Source organism: Myxine glutinosa, chromosome 5, assembly GCF_964187855.1.
Source record: "Myxine glutinosa chromosome 5, kmMyxGlut1.1, whole genome shotgun sequence".
Lineage (NCBI taxonomy): Eukaryota > Metazoa > Chordata > Myxini > Myxiniformes > Myxinidae > Myxine > Myxine glutinosa.
In genome coordinates this window covers 137,132,819-137,149,350 of record NC_136265.1, presented here as the reverse complement: position 1 = coordinate 137,149,350, position 16,532 = coordinate 137,132,819, and the positions used below count along the sequence as shown (strand labels likewise).

Here is a 16,532-nt window from a genome sequence, read left to right as displayed (position 1 = left end):
ACCTTTTGTCTGAATCATCGATCCGCGCTCTCATCTGCAGGTGATGAGTGTTTGGAGCCGCAGCTCGGAAACGCGCAACGGGCTCATCTTTGATTAAAGTTGCAATATTTCTCGGTAAATAACATGAGTTGTATATTCCTGGGTAAATTTTTACCTATAAAAATAAGTTGCCCGTAAATTCGTACACAGGTTTTAGACCCAGAATCGATTATATCTTGTCATTTCTGACAACTTTTCTATATTGAAATATGGTGGCAAATTTTTTTTTTATTAACGGAGAAAATATAAATTACCTTCTTCTGACGAGAAAGAGCCAATCATCGAGCAGCGATACATCATGTGATCATATAGGCCAATGAGCGGCCTTCCCGGTTAGGGTTAGGTTCGTGTTGCATGAGATTCATTCAAATTTGATATTTATTTCGGTCAAAATAACTCGTTGATTGGGATGGGGGGGGGGGGGGGGTCCTCTCTCAAAAATGAGTCATTTGCTGCCGAAATGAATATCAAATTCGAACGAATTTCATCCAAAAAAACTTTGGAAAAAACTTTGATGTGAAAAACGATTATGAGCAACTTGTAAAAATTTACCTATTCCAGTGTGAGGTTTAGCCCAATGAATAAACCTGGAAACGATCGAATGCAAAATCCTGCATTCATTCATGAAATAATTAAATGTCCTTTAAACTTCCTGTACCTGGCCCATCTCCTGTTGAATCACTTGTATTGCGCCATAACATTGTGTCTGGGCCATAACTTTTTTACCATTTGAGTTTTGTCATCAAAATTTCACCAAAGCGTTATTAGGATAATACGGAGGGCAAAATTAATTTCAATTTACCATTCGGGTTTTGTCATCAATTTTTCAACAAAACTTCATTATGAGAATATGGAGAAGCCAAATTAATAATTTGGTCAAAAGGTCAAAGGGGTCAGGGCACAAATCGTCAATTTTCATCCAATTGATCTGAAATTTTAAGAATTTGCATATTGGGTCACTGAATTGGTTCATCAATCAAAAGCTACAAGCTGAATGTTTGTTTTTTTCAGATCAAAAGATGAAGGTCAAGGCTGCATAAAATCATCAATTTTCATTTTGTATTTTAAAAAAAACTTGGTTATTTTGAGCATAGTGAAGAAGAAGAAGAAGAAGACGTCTGAATAAAAACGGACACGGACGGGCTTTGCCTTTACACGTGCTTTGTTGTTCTGGCTGGTATTTAAATTGAATGTAAACTTGTTTTAAAAGCAACGAATTCGTTCGGCTAAAGAACCGAGAACTGAAATCTAATAAATACCACGTACAGCTTCATGCAAGACGTGCATGCAGACAGCGCAGGTACAAGTAAAAGGATGGGGAATGGCACTGGGGTTTTGAACCTGCACGGATCCTCCCGAACGGCCGGGATTTCGTTTTTAACTAAAAAACACTTTACGCTTCGTCGGATCCGGATTGGGACCTGAACCAAAATCAAATGGCCTTGTTTTTGTCGCCTGAAACCGACTCGTGCACCAAGTTTCGTCCGAATCCGTCCATCACTTTGAGATGACTTGCTGTATATCGGTTGTGTTCACAAACACACAGGGGTGAAAACAACTTCGATGACGCAGGTAATAAGGAAAGCGCTTTGCTGTGAAACATTGGACAACGATGTTCTTTTCGTGCTGCGTACCTGTTCGTGCTTTGTTAAGCTCCATATAACACGACATATCGTTCATATTCCGTAAAGTCGCTGATACGTAAATCATAAATCGATGGATTGTTGAGACGACCGGGATTAAGAAGAGGAGGAGGTATTTGGCGTCGCGGCGGAAACACGGAGCGATCAGGTGCGCAGTGCGCAGCAGCGTCATCAACTCAGGTGCGATACGTCACAGGGCGTTCCCCGACACTCATTGTTGGGTTTCCGGCGTTGAGTGAATAGGCGAGCGGAATGTTTCTCTAACCGCCGACGTGGGGAGACGTTAAACAAAACAGGTGGGGGAGAGATGGGGATTATAATCCATTAACCTCCGAGGAGTTCATTTCGAGCAGTGCTGTCACCGCGTGGACTCGAGCGACTCACACCTGCTGAAAGTGTCGGTAAGTCGGGGGAAATGGGAGGGGATGGCTCGGTCGGTGTAGGCCGAGAGCACGAGGACCTTTTACCTGAAAAACGTGCCGTATACAGGTGGGATTATAGAAAAAAGAAAAACGATGTTGGCAGGAATGAGAGTAAAATGGAGGAGTTAAATTACCGAGTTCAGACAAGTTTCTGGGAATGGAGGCCAAACGTATGCTCGTTTCTACCTGTACCTGGGGAAGGTACGGTTTTTAAACAGGTAGTTAATCCTTTTAATACATACATCCAACATGATTGGTTATAAACTATATTAATGTGTGTACAAGTTATAAATAAGTAGTTTCATATCCGACAGAGAAATTACATCATAAAGACTTTTAAAAAAGTTTTTTAAACTTTTACGAACAAAAGTTCGGTTTGGGGGAGGGGGCGTGACGTAGAGATGACGTCAAACCCTCGTATCCAGGTCGCTTGTGTGTGTTGTATAATTTTGTTGTGTATGTGTACGGCGTTGGAGATTGTTGTGGTTAGTGATGTGTGCAGCGTGCATACCGGGATGACCATGGTTCGGATCGCTAGGCTGTGGAATCGAATCAAATCCTGAATCGAATCGTGAATCCTGAATCGAATCCTGAATCAAATCGTGAATCCTGAATCCTGAATCTAATCCTGAATCCTGAATCTAATCCTGAATCCTGAATCGAATCCTGAATCCTGAATCGAATCCTGAATCTAATCCTGAATCAAATCGTGAATCCTGAATCAAATCGTGAATCCTGAATCGAATCCTGAATCCTGAATCGAATCCTGAATCCTGAATCGAATCCTGAATCTAATCCTGAATCCTGAATCGAATCGTGAATCCTGAATCCTGAATCTAATCCTGAATCCTGAATCTAATCTTGAATCCTGAATCTAATCTTGAATCCTGAATCTAATCTTGAATCCTGAATTCTGAATGTAATCCTGAATCCTGAATCGAATCGTGAATCCTGAATCCTGAATCTAATCCTGAATCCTGAATCTAATCTTGAATCCTGAATCTAATCTTGAATCCTGAATTCTGAATCGAATTCTGAATGTAATCCTGAACTCTCGTTTTGTTGTTTAACTGGTTTTCTATGTCAGGGGGCGGGGCGGCTGGAATTCCAGCATTGTCTCGACTCGTGAAGGGGAGTAAAGGCTCTCAGGCATGCTGAAATTACCTGTCGAGTGGTTGTTGTTGTTGTTGTTGTGACCTGTTCGTGCCCTTAGATCCCCTAATGGAATGTTTAGATCTCCCTAGAACTCTTATCTCGTTTCGGTGAAGCTGGAGTCTCCCATTGTGAAGCCGCGGAGCCTCCGATGCGAACCTGCTCACACCGTAACCGACTCACCTTGACGGCAACAGGTGGCTGTCGTGGCCTCACCTTGCCCGGTGAGCAAGGTATTTGTACAGTATTGTGGATTGTGACGATGCTACCATTTACGTCGGCTCATTTGTCGGTTGTCGGTGAGACCTCAAATTAGTTAAATTGTTATCCCCATGAAGGTGAACCACACCCTTGGTCTCCCTGTGTACCTGTCTCCCTGTCTTACTGTGTGGAGTGTATGTCACATCTTGTTTTTGCCTCGGTATAGTTTGTTTTTAAATACAAAGTGCTAATACAAAACCTCCCAACTTTGAAGCCACCTGTTGCTTTTACCATGCATTACACCTGTTCGGCTGGTTTCGAGCTAGAGTAGATCTCGATACATTCGGAACATCTCGGCTGTCTACTCTGGGTTCGTATACCGACCCACCTATAAACTGTCATCCAGGTATTTCACAGATTATTACGATGATACGGCACATTGACCCTTTTGGGTGGTGGATCATGATGTTTCTGTCTGAAGATCGCATACATGACCCTTTGGGTGGTGGTTCATGATGTTTCTGTCTGAAGATCGTATAGTTGACCCTTTTGGGTGGTGGTTCATGATGTTGCTGTCTGAAGATCGCATTCATGACCCTTTTGGGTGGTGGTTCATGATGTTGCTGTCTGAAGATCGCATTCATGACCCTTTTGGGTGGTTGTTCATGATGTTGCTGTCTGAAGATCGCATAGGTGACCCTTTTGGGTGGTAGTTCATGATGTTGCTGTCTGAAGATCGTATAGTTGACCCTTTTGGGTGGTGGTTCATGATGTTGCTGTCTGAAGATCGCATAGGTGAGCCTTTGGGTGGTGGTTCATGATGTTTGTCTGAAGATCGTATAGTTGACCCTTTTGGGTGGTGGTTCATGATGTTGCTGTCTGAAGATCGTATAGCTGACCCTTTTGGGTGGTGGATCATGATACGTCTGTCTGAAGATCGCATACGTGACCCTTTGAGGTTGTGGTTCATGATGTTTCTGTATGAATATTGCATAGTTGACTCTTTTGGGTGGTGCATCATGATATGGCTGTCTGAAGATCGTATAGTTGACCCTTTTGGGCGGTGGTTCATGATATGTCTGTCTGAAGATCGCATTGGTGACCCTTTTGGGTGGTGGTTCATGATGTTGCTGTCTAAATATCATATAGTTGGCCCCTTTTGGGTGGTGGTTCATGATGTTGCTGTCTGAAGATCGCATAGTTGACCCCTTTTGGGTGGTGGTTCATGATGTTGCTGTCTGAAGATCGCATAGTTGACACCTTTTGGGTGGTGGTTCATGATGTTGCTGTCTGAAGATCGCATAGTTGACACCTTTTGGGTGGTGGTTCTTGATGTTGCTGTCTGAAGATCGCATAGTTGACACCTTTTGGGTGGTGGTTCATGATGTTGCTGTCTGAATATCATATAGTTGATCCCTTTTGGGTGGTGGTTCATGATGTTGCTGTCTGAATATCATATAGTTGATCCCTTTTGGGTGGTGGTTCATGATGTTGCTGTCTGAAGATCGCATAGTTGACCCCTTTTGGGTGGTGGTTCATGATGTTGCTGTCTGAATATCATATAGTTGGCCCCTTTTGGGTGGTGGTTCATGATGTTGCTGTCTGAATATCATATAGTTTATATGATTATATAGATCATTGTTTATAAAGCTCAGGTTTTTTGAATGCAAAGTTGTCTAACCTGAACACATGCACAATGCACATCTGCCCCACCCAAAACCCTCTTAGCAAATTCTGACAATTAACTGAAAACGCAATTCGGTTGAGAAAGTCAAGTCCCCCACCCCCAGCCTCCTCCAAGCTTCCCCTCTCCTAATTATTCTGCTTTCCGTGGGGTCTTTCATATGTGCAGGTAAATGCAGACCCCCTCCCGGTTTTGTCAACCTCCTAGTTATTTGTCTATCTGTTTCGCATTTGTCTTTAATGCCCTGATCATTTTTCATGTACATCACTGAATACGTTGGTAACAATGCCTTCTTTGTTTGAATTTCTTTCTCGGAGAGGAACCTTGTGTTCGCCATTTACTGAAAGCGGCTTTTTTTTTTTGTCGACACCACCCCACAGCAGCACGGGGGAAGGTAGGGAAGTTAAAAAGCGCATTAGATTGGGTTGATCCGTGCCCGTTCCACGGGTGTCGGGGATTGCTAACGCGGCTGCCTTAGCAGTAGATTGCACTGGGTGGTTTGCCTTTGCTGCCCCAGCCATCGGAATTGGCCCAGAGATTTTGAATTTGTTCGGTGTGTCTGCGATTATTTGCTGATTCTTCGTCGAAAGACTGCGGCACCCTCGATGTCCATCAGCTAGTGCGAGCACATTGAACATCCGCATGCGTCGGAATGGCCGTGCACTTTGTGATGTGCCGCCCCACCTGTGGAGGTTTGTGGTCTCGTCATGAATCGAACCAGGGCTTGACGGCTCAAAGGCCTCTGCACCGTTCTATTTGATCCCCCTCCCCTCCCCCCCCTTCCCACGCCTCCTCCCCCCCCCCTTCCCACGCCTCCCCCCCCCCCTTCCCACGCCTCCTCCCCCCAAGCCCTCTCCCTTCCACACATCTCCCTGCTCTCAAATGTTGTGCTTGTGTGCTTCCCCTTCTCTCCCCATCTTGTCTTCCGCTCCCTCTTTTTATATATTTTGTTTGTCTGGCTGATTTGTTTGTGAAGTAAATGTTAGCTCTTTCACGAGCCTCGATTCAGTATACAAAAAAAACAAAAAACTGCAGTCCATCCATCCATGTTTGTTCGCACAGAAAACGCATACTTTGCTGCGAGTTGAAAAAGCCTCTTTTGTACCTGTCTTGTTAGTTGATCGATGAACAATTTGGCCTTTTACTCCTATGATGATCCAGAAACTATTTGCTTTGTCCGCTTATTTTTATCTTTTTTAAAAAATTATTATTATTTTTGTGGCCAGGGGCATGCCAAGCAAGGTAGATGCCGTTTATTCCTGATATGTGAAACGCCATGCAACCCACGCCTGCAGAAAACACTTTTTGGGACCCATTTTACCGCATTTTCCATCCAATCCTCATTTAACTTTAAGGAATTCTGCATGGTTGGCGCTCGCTCCCATCTATGTTGGAAGTTTCGTGTCGATCGCTTAAGCGGCTGCGCAGAAAACGAATTTAACAGTGAGGGCCTCGGCCATCGTTCAACAACATGGTCATGGATGGTTGTGGGTCACTTGCTGTACTAGTTTACTTTTATTTTAGATGGAAAACGTGGGCTGCATCTATCTTCCTGTACTTTCGAACCAAATCGTCCTTTCATCCACGAGGTGTTTTTATTTATTCATTTCTTCTTCATTTTTAAAATAGGATTCTTTATGTATTTATTTATTTACAGTCCATTGCCGTGTAACCATCAGTGGTTTTCCTTCCTGTATGAGTTTTAACGTGCACGTCGCACCCTCTTCACAGGCGGTTCATAATTCTGGCAGGTGTATGTTGCATGTGCAGGTACATGCGTGGCCTGAGGTAACAATTTTGATGAAAATATACAGTGTAACGATTTCTCAGACGTAAAGTGTTCACAATATGTGGATGACCATGCACCTAGTTGATCCCTGCTTTCCCCGTTGTGTTTTATTTTCTGGAAGAGAAATCGTTTTTGGGGAGCGGGAGCAAACAAGATGGCTGACACAGGCTTTGTGTTCCTCCTGGGGCTCATTCTGATGTTAACGTGGCACGATGAAGTAAACGCGTCAGAACTTCGATACAAAGTAAAGGAAAATCAGGAACCAGAGCTGTATATTGGTTCCTTGGCCTTGGATTTGAAACTCGACAACTTGGAGTCACTCAGCTTTGGACTCATGAGCAACCCTGAAGAGCGACAACTTCTGAGAGGTATGTCTCATGCTTTTGTCGTGGCTTCCCCCCCCCCCCCCCCTCTGCCCTCCTCCCCCACTTCCTATGCATATGGTTACTGCAGTGTCATGCTTAAATATATATATCTGCCCTTGCAGTGGATACCGAGACCGGACAAATTTGGACCATTCAGAAACTGGATCGGGAGGAACTTTGTGCAGACATTGTACCCTGTGAGCTTAAGCGTCAGGTTACCATCAATCCGTCCCCTAACTACGTTTACCCATTTGTATTGGAGGTCAGTGTGCTTAATCTTTTTATTTTTCTTCCTGATATCAAGGTGTGTTGACTCTTGATGCTTGCCCCGCACCAATTTTAGCTTGTGATGCGAACATGTTCCTCTCACCTTTTACCTGCCAGGGCCTCCTCCATATTTTGTGTACAGTATTCCAAAGTGGTTTGAAAAACCTCATCCTCCCTCCTCCCCTCCCTTTCCTCCTCCATCCCCCATTCTCACCACTTCTGTGTTTCTGACACATTTTCCTTCCTACATCTTTATCGCCAGCTTCTTATCTCCCAGCCTCATCGTTACCTCTGCCACTGAAGGTGGGCAGAGGTTTTCACCTCTGTCTGTCTGTCTGTCTCTGTGCATAGGATATTTCAAAAAGTTAGTGGACAGATTCGGATGAAACTTGGTGGACAGTGTGTGGCTGTGTGGCTGTGTAAGTGTGTAAGTGTAAGGATTGATTCGATTTTGGTGAATATCTCGATTCGAGAATTTTTAGTGATTTTTCACCATTGAGTGATGAGGCTAAAACAATATGTAAATTGAAACGATGTGTTGTCAAGTACTCCCCTTGGGGAATAACACATGTTGATGATGGTCATCGGTGACTTAATTATGACGTCATAATTCGACAAGTACAACTCTTATCGTGATCAGTTTTAAATTTATTGAGCGTGATCTATGCAATAATTATATTAGAGAATATACATTTATGATGTCATCGCTCACGTGGTCTGGCAGCCATATTGCATCAAAGAAAAAAAATCCTTCAAAAACAGAGTTCGCTCGCACCAAGTTTGACTGCACAGGGTAAGTCTTCAACAAATACCATCTATTTTTACCTCCGCCACCAAAGGTGGATGGAAGCTATGTTTTCACCCCTGTCTGTCCGTTTGTGAACAAAATGTCTCAAAGTTGTCGACGGATTTGGACAAAATTTGGCAGAGATGTAGCGTATGTGGCGAGGACGAAATGATTAGATTTTGGTAAAGATCCGGATTCGGATCTGGGTACTATAATTTCTTAAGTGATTCTTCGCCATTGGGAGATAGGGCCAAAAACGATACATAGCAGGATATCTCAAAGTTATGGATGGATTTGGACAAAAACTCGTTGGACAGGTTGTGTATGTGACGAGACAAAACAACAACGGGCATTTTAAGGCCATTTTCCCTGCTGGAGCGGGGGTTAGCCTTGCGGTCCCCATGACAATCTTCTCCATTTTGCCCTATTTTCTGCATCTCCCCTTGTTAACCCCCATGCCCGCATTTCTTCTTCCACCACCTTCAGGCAAGTCTTTCTCGGTCTTCCCCATCCTCTTCTTCCTTCTACATTCATTTCCATCACTCTTCTCAACCAGTGACTTTCATCCTTCCTCAACACATGACCAAACCATCTCAAACTGTTTCTCTTCACAGCATCAATCACAGGCTCTATTCCCATCATCTTTTGCAATTCATCATTTGTCTTCCTCTCTCTCAACGATACTCCACACATCCACCGAACCATTCGCATTTCCACCCTTTCCAGCCTTCGTTGCTGCTCTACGTTCATTACCCATGTCTCGCTCCCATAAATCATAACACTTCTCACACATGCAGCATACACCTTTCCCTTCAGCTTCAACGACACTCCCCTCCTCATCAGCACGCCACTCAGTTCCCAAAACTTCTTCCATGCACATCTCACTCAAGCAACCGTTGCCGAGTCTGATCCACCTTCTCCATTCAGCAAGTCTCCTAGGTAACAAAATGTTTTCACACCGTCCAGGTTGACGCCGTCTCGAAGATCCAACTCAACATTTCCTCCATCTGCAGCTCCCTCTGTGCACACCTTGCAGTTGAATGTAGCTGCCACACTGGTTAATGACCCTCTCTGACCACTACATTTTTGATGAACCCACTCAGTGCACATTGTACATTGAATGGAGTTCACTCCAACACCCTTCCTGCACACAGCACACGGCCATTTCCCAGTTCTTTCCACCTCACCACATGCTTTACCACTTACCTCGCCTTCGTTTTTCTGATATTCACCTTCAGACCTTTTGTCTCCATACATTCCTTCCACTTGTTCATCTTTTCCTTCAGTCCATCCATACTTTCCGCAATCAACACCAGATCATCTGCATCCAACAACTCCCACGGTAAACCGTCCTTTACGTTCCGAGCCAGCACCTCCATCACAGCTACAAATAGTAGTGGACTTAGTACCGACCCCTGATGCACTCCCACCTTCACCTCAAACTCGCCACTGTTCCCGTCCTTCGTCCTTACAGCTGTGCGTGCCCTCTCGTACATTGCCATCACTACTCTGATCAACCATTCCTCCACTCCTAACTTCCTCATTGCCCATGTCAATACTTCATGTGGAACCCTATCAAATGCTTTATCCAGATCAACAAACCCAAGAAACAACTTCTTCCTCTTCTCCATGTACTTCTCCTGCAACTGCCTTACAATAAAAAGCGCATCTGTCGTTCCTCTTCCTGGCATAAATCCAAACTGCATTTCGTCGATCTTCACTTTCTTCCTTATCCTCCTCTCCAACACCCTTTCCAATACCTTCATTCCATGCTCTAATAACTTTATCTCTCGATACGAGCCACAGTCCAGAGGATCATCTTTCCCGTTGTACAGAGGGACGAGGGTACTCGGTTCCTAATCAATTGGAATGCGGCCTTCTTCTGTCTGACAAGGAAGTGACAAGGAAGAATCGATTCAATTTTGGTGAAGACCCGGATCCAGCTCGTCGAATTTTTAAAAGCGATTCTTCACCATTGAGTGGTATGGCCAACCAGGCGGAGGAATGCTCTCTACTGAGTGCCGTTGTAGTTACCCTGCACTCGTGAAAATTTTTTTAAATGATAATCATGACGTCATATGTCGTGTCACAGGCGCCATCTTGGAAAAACCGAAAAATGTTTCACCTCTATATCTCCAAAACCGCTCTATGGAAAAAATTGAAACGTGGCTCATTGTAAAGAACTCCATATGGGGAATAGGTGTTGTTAACGATGACGTCATTGGTGCCATAATTATGACGTCATAATTCGACAAGGACAACGCTTGGTCTGATCAGTTTTAAATGTATGGAGCGTGATCTATGCAACAATTATTGAGAGAATATAAATTTATGATGTCATCGCTCACGTGGTCTGGCAGCCATATTGGATCAAAGAAAAAAAGTGTTCAAAAACAAGAGTTGGCTCACACCAAGTTGACTGCGCAGGGTAGGTATTCTATGAATACCATCTAGTTTTTGTTTGGTGATTCTTCACCATTGGGAGAGCCAAAAACTATATATAGCACAACATCTCAAAACGTTGTGGATGGATTCAAATGAAACTTGCTGGTTAAGTTGGGTAGGTGACAAGAATAAGTTCGGATCCAAATCTGGCCTATCAGTTAGATACCAAACAAAAAATGTTCAGCCTTGCAGAGGTATGCACTCTACCGAGTGCCGTTCTAGTTCCCCTTGCTTATAACATGTTGATGAGGCCCTTTTACACATTGCCAGCATTTTCAAAATTAAGCATAATCCCTTTTCTTTTCCAATATTCCTGTCATGCTACAATGGAACTTGTATAATTATTCTTATAACGTTTATTTGTTGTGCATAACTGTAAAGTTGGTGAAGAAAACGTTCATCTTGGTAAGCAGTTTGAGCCAATCGATACAAGTGCGGTTCCTGTATTTGCACATGCATATACGCGCACCTGTTGGACCTCAAAAAAAGAAAAGTTTATCCCAAGTTATTTTGATCCGAATACAAATGATTGAAACGTATCCATCGGTGAACAAAAAAGGAAGGCCCAGTGCTAAAATTCTTTGAAAACGAGTTTGCACAGTTAAGTGGCTTCTTTCTGGCCACAGGAAAGTTGTGGCTTCACCACAGCATTGTTATCCGAAATAATCTTTCTAGCCAGCTTTCCCAGAAGGTTCTCCAACTTTTTTTTTCTTTTTAAAATATGTCTTAGTAGCATTGATAGGTTTACTTCACTCTGTGTGTCAGCATCCGTGTCTGTGTATGTCTGTTTGGGAAAGAGCTTTGCAAACTTTACACCTTTTATTTAATTTATGGAAGTGTCTATACGTTACAGCTTCTGGAACGTTGTTGTGACAGTTGTTTTGAGGATGTTCTTTTACGTTTAAAAAAAGAAAAAAAAATAGAGATTGCCAATCTGGGAACCACATGTTTACCCTCGCCAGAGGAGAGGGTATTGCATTTGAGTCCGTTTGTTTGTCCGCACAGAATAAACATCGATTTTCTCTGCAACGGTTTTTTTTTTTTTTTTTTTTTTGTATACAAGATCGAGGCTCGTGAAAGAGCCAACATTAATCACACAAAAAGTCAAACCGACACATACAACACAAAAAACAAGGGGAGCGGCAGACAAGATGGGGGGAGAGGGGGGAAGGACACAAACGCAACATTTGAGAGCAGGGACATCGGGAGAAATGTGGGAGGGGGAGTGCTTGGGGGGGGGGAGGTGGGAGAGGTATAAAACATATGAACACTGCAAAGACTGGGGTGAATTAGCGGGGGTCGAAAATATCAAGGTTTTGGATGGGGGAAGATAAGATATGGTGGTGAACAGCTGTTTTAAAGACCTGGAGGAGCAGTGGGATTGAAGGGAGTGGGGGAGTTTGTTCCAGAGGTGGGAGAAAAGGGGCATGAAAGAGTGAAGCTGAGCAGAGAGCCTAGATTTTGGCAGTTTTAACCATAAGAGGGTTGCAGGCAGATCTTGTGCGACCTGAAGGAATATTGGGGGGACAGAGCACAGAGAGAGCTGGGGGAACAAGGCCGGAGAGGAGTCGGTAGAAGACAGAAAGACCACCAACCTGCCTGCGGTGAGTGAGTGAAAGGCCCTCGGAGTTAACTTCATCGCAGGAGATTCCAATCGTTCTGAAAGCATTGGCCTCAACAGCATGAAGCCGAGCTAGGTGTGAGGCAGGAGCACCAGCCCAGAGGGGGGAACAGTATTCCATTGAGCTGCGGATGAAAGTCTTGTATATGGTGAGGAGCTCCAGTGTGCCAAGGATGGACTTCGCAAGACGGAGGATTCCCAGTCAGTGGCTGGCTTTGGAGGCCAGCTTGGAAATGTGGTTTTCCCAAGAAAGATCATGGCAGATAGTGAGACCCAAAAGCTTGAGCGACAGAACTTCTTGGAGAGGATTGTTGAGAAAGTAGATGGGAGGGTTTTCCAGTCGGTCCTTTCGGAGAGACATTGTAAGAGTGTGAGATTTGTCAGGATTGAAAGACATTTTCCACTTGTTTGACCAGTCTGTGATGTTGTCCACTTCTGCAGAGAGTGAGGAGGCTGCAGACTGCTGATCTGAGGGATGAGGAATGGAGCGGCAGATAGTGGAGTCATCAGCAAGGAGATAGAGAGGATTTTCCAGAGAGTCAGAGAGATCATTGATGAAGACCAGAAATAGCACAGGGCCCAGAACACTACCTTGGGGAACTCCAGCCAGAACAGGAAGGGGAGATGAGAGAAATCCATTCAGGGTCACACGTTGCCTACGACCAGAGAGGAAGTCCGCAAGCCATGAGTGGAGATTTCCATGGATACCATAGGAGGAGAGTTTGGTGAGCAGAGCTGGGTGCCAGACCGTATCAAAGGCACGTGATATGTCAAGTGAGACAGCTCTGATTTCCTGTTTGGCATTGAGGACCTCCATCCATTGTTGAGACAGCAGAAGCAACATGTCCACAGTAGAATGACCTGGTCTGAATCCAAATTGATGATCAGAGATCAAGCCATTGGAGAAGAGGAAGGATTTGATATCCGTAGCTCAGGAGCATTAGGTTAGGACCGAGAAGAAATTAGTAGAAAGCTGATTTTTTGCACAGAGCTTCAGAATACCATGTGGATGCCCACAATATAAAGTCCCACGAGTCCCACCTTGTGGCATTTTCAAAATTCAAGATGGCCGCCGGTTGGATGGAAAATACATAAATATGGATAACTTCTGCCTAGAACCTCATAAAAGTGTACTTTTCGTGGCTAAATAATTATATGTTTTAGCACACTAGGATTTTAATAGAATATATTTCAGTGACCTCAGATAATGATATGTAGATATAATCCAAGATGGCTGACAAAATTGCCGCTGCTGTAATGCAAAAAAACATCAAAATCATGATTTTAATTTGCTATTATTTTATTTAATGCAAAATGTTTCACATTGTGACCACAAGGCCTGCAAGAGGTAAACAACACATGGGGATTGACATTTAATTACAATACGACACAAAAGCAGACCAACTCTTTGATCCCAGTCATCCCAACCTGATTCTAGTGTTTTGGACAGTACCGTGTTAACTGAATGTCACTTTTCTTATTCCTGAGGTAAACACTGTTATCACCCTCTAAATCAATGTCCCGAGAGTTTTTGCAATTATGGCCATTACAAACAGTACACAAGAGGGTACACTCCAGACCAGACTTGTAGCAAGTGCATCGTTTTCCACACCCCGCCTTGCATCCACAAGATATCATTTTCAATATTTAGACATAAAAAGTATACTTTTATGAGGTTCTAGGCTGAAGTTATCGCAATTTATGCATTTTCCGTCTAACCGGCGGACATCTTGAATTTTGAAAATGCCACAAGGTGGGACTCGTGGGATTTTGTACTGTGGGTATCCACATCACATTCTGGAGCTCTGTGCAAAAAATCAGCTGTCTACTAATTTCTTCTAGGCTTCCCCTTCATTTTTGGCTAATGCTCCTGGGCTACCGAAGACATGATGGATTCCATGACTTTGCTGATAATTGGAAGCAGGCTGAGTGGTCTGTAGTTGCAAGGATCTGTTTTTGCACCTTTTTGTGTAAAGTGGTAATGTTTGCTGATTTCCAAGATGCTGGCAGATGACCTTGAGCAAAAGAGTGGGTGAAAGGAACAGAGAGAGGGTGAGATAGAGCGGCAGAGCAGGATTTTAGGACCCGTGGGCTGATGCTGCCTGGTCAAGTTGCAGAATCGGAGTCGAGGTTTGATTAAAAACTTCTCCACCTTGTCAGGAGAGAAGGACACAGAGTCCAGGAGCAGTTGGGTTCGACTGCGAAAGGTGGGAACAGAGAGAGATGGGTGTGGGACACAAGATTTTGAGGCAAACACAGAGTTGAGGCATTCGGCTTTGTCACGTGCGGTGTCAACTGTGTAGCCATTTGAGGTAAGGGAGGGGATGGAGGGGGAACAAACACCAGAAACGGATTTGACCAGACGCCACCAGGATTTGGAGGAAAGAGACAGGTTTGAGAGTTCAATCTTGAGTGTGGAGAGATAGTGCTTCCTGGCACTCCTGAGGGTAGAAACACACTTGTTTCGAGGTTGGTGGAAGGAACTGAGATTGCCTTCAGTTGGATTTGCCTTCCAAGAGGCAAAGGCAAGTTGTTTCAGGGCAACTGCTTCACCACATGATTCAGTGTACCATGGGCGGGAGGAAGGGTAAGGCAACTGAGGACGAGATGGGATAAATCTGTGCATGAGAGAGAGCAGTTTGCTTTGGAAGAATTCCCAGGAAGAATTGATGTCATTGGCAGTAGAGATGGGAGACCAGTCCAGGTGATTGATGGCTGCTTGCAGCCCGTGCCAGTCGGCCTGAGTGAAATGCCAGACTCGTCGGCGCTGAGGAGGCTCTCTGAGAATGGCCAGAGAGATGTCCACTTTAACAAGCACATGATCAGAAGAACCGATTGGAGCAGAAGAAGAGCAGCAGACATTTGCAGGGAAGTTAGTCATAACCAAGTCCAGAAGAGAAGATACTCCATTGACTGAGATCCGGGTCGGGAAATTGACAGATTGTGTCAGTCCCAATGAGTTGCAGAAGTCCTTTGCTGAGATGCCATGGCTGGTGAGAGATGAACCCACACCCAGCCAGCTGGCATGATGACAGTTGAAATCGCCACATATGAGGAAGAGAGTTTGGATGAGTTGATAGAAGTTTGTCCATGTTGTCCGACAGCGAAATGTAAATTGAGTCATCACTGTTTGGAGGACGGTACAGAACACATATGAACAAAAGGTGGGAGCGGAGAGGAAGCCGTTGCCAGAGGTACTCCTGGGGGTGGGGTGGAGAGAGGGCAGTGCAGGGAGAGTGAGGAAGAGTTTTTGATAAAGATAGCTGCCCCACCACCAGGACGAGGCTCAGGTCTATCATACCGGAGGAGGGAGTAACCAGGAAGAGATATTAAGGAATCGGAGACATCTTGAAGGAGGAAAGTTTCTGTTAAGCAGATCAAGTCTGGATTGTCAGAAGCAACCTGAATGCAGAGATCAATCAGGTTTGAGCGAAGGCCCCGGATGTTTGAGGTCCATATTGTTGATGAGAGAGGGGGAGCATCGGGTGCAGGCTGGGGGAGGGAAGGGGAGGGGAGGGGAGGGGTAGGGTAGGGTGAAGGGTGAGAGGGGGAGGTAGGAAGAGCAGTTGAGTGTGTCAGAGATTGCAGAAGAGTTACAAGAAAGGGAAGGATGAGGAGGACGAAAGGTTTGATGGTGATGGGATGAGGCACAGTGAGGGGTTGTTAGAGCGGGGGCAGATGAAAGTAGAAGGTTGGGGGAGGTGGAGGTATGAGATAGAAGGGAGACGAAGTGGGGAGGAGGCAGCTTTGAGAAGGAGGTGGGAGGAGGGAGAATTTGGGAGGGATGGTTGGGGGGGAGATTTGAAGGGGAGGGGTTGGTGGGGAGTTTTGAATGGGAGTGGCAAGGGGGGAGTTTTTAGGAGGGGAGGAGCAAGGGGGGAGTTTAGGAGGGGAGGGGCAAGGGAGTGAGATTTGGAAGGGAGGGGCAAGGGGGGAGATTTGGAGGGGAGGGGCAAGGAGGGAGTTTAGAAAGTGGATGATTAATGAAAGATGAACATTTATAACAAATTGGGTTTGTTGTGATTTTCAAGTTAGCGATCCGTTTAAGAATGATGGAGGAGGGGTGGAATGAATGAGAATTTAGAGCAAGTAGTGAGAAAGAATTATAAGCGATTGA

The 16,532-nt window shown here is 44.7% G+C and overlaps 1 protein-coding gene across 4 annotated transcripts in view; it reads left to right on the top strand.

The window, feature by feature from the left end:
• Positions 1 to 1,891: 1,891 nt before the first annotated feature.
• The window catches only part of LOC137427009 (protocadherin-1), a 35,768-nt gene continuing 21,127 nt past the window's right edge, over positions 1,892 to 16,532 (top strand). The window contains exons 1-3 of one of the 4 annotated variants that reach the window (XM_068116104.2): positions 1,892 to 2,083; positions 7,052 to 7,298; positions 7,418 to 7,557. In XM_068116104.2, the coding sequence (XP_067972205.2) occupies positions 7,085 to 7,298; positions 7,418 to 7,557 (354 nt within the window). In that variant the 5' untranslated portion in view covers positions 1,892 to 2,083; positions 7,052 to 7,084. Of the gene's footprint in view, positions 2,084 to 3,344; positions 3,490 to 7,051; positions 7,299 to 7,417; positions 7,558 to 16,532 lie in introns of those variants that run through there. The other 3 variants (XM_078778771.1, XM_068116102.2, XM_068116103.2) reach the window with 3 other exon arrangements.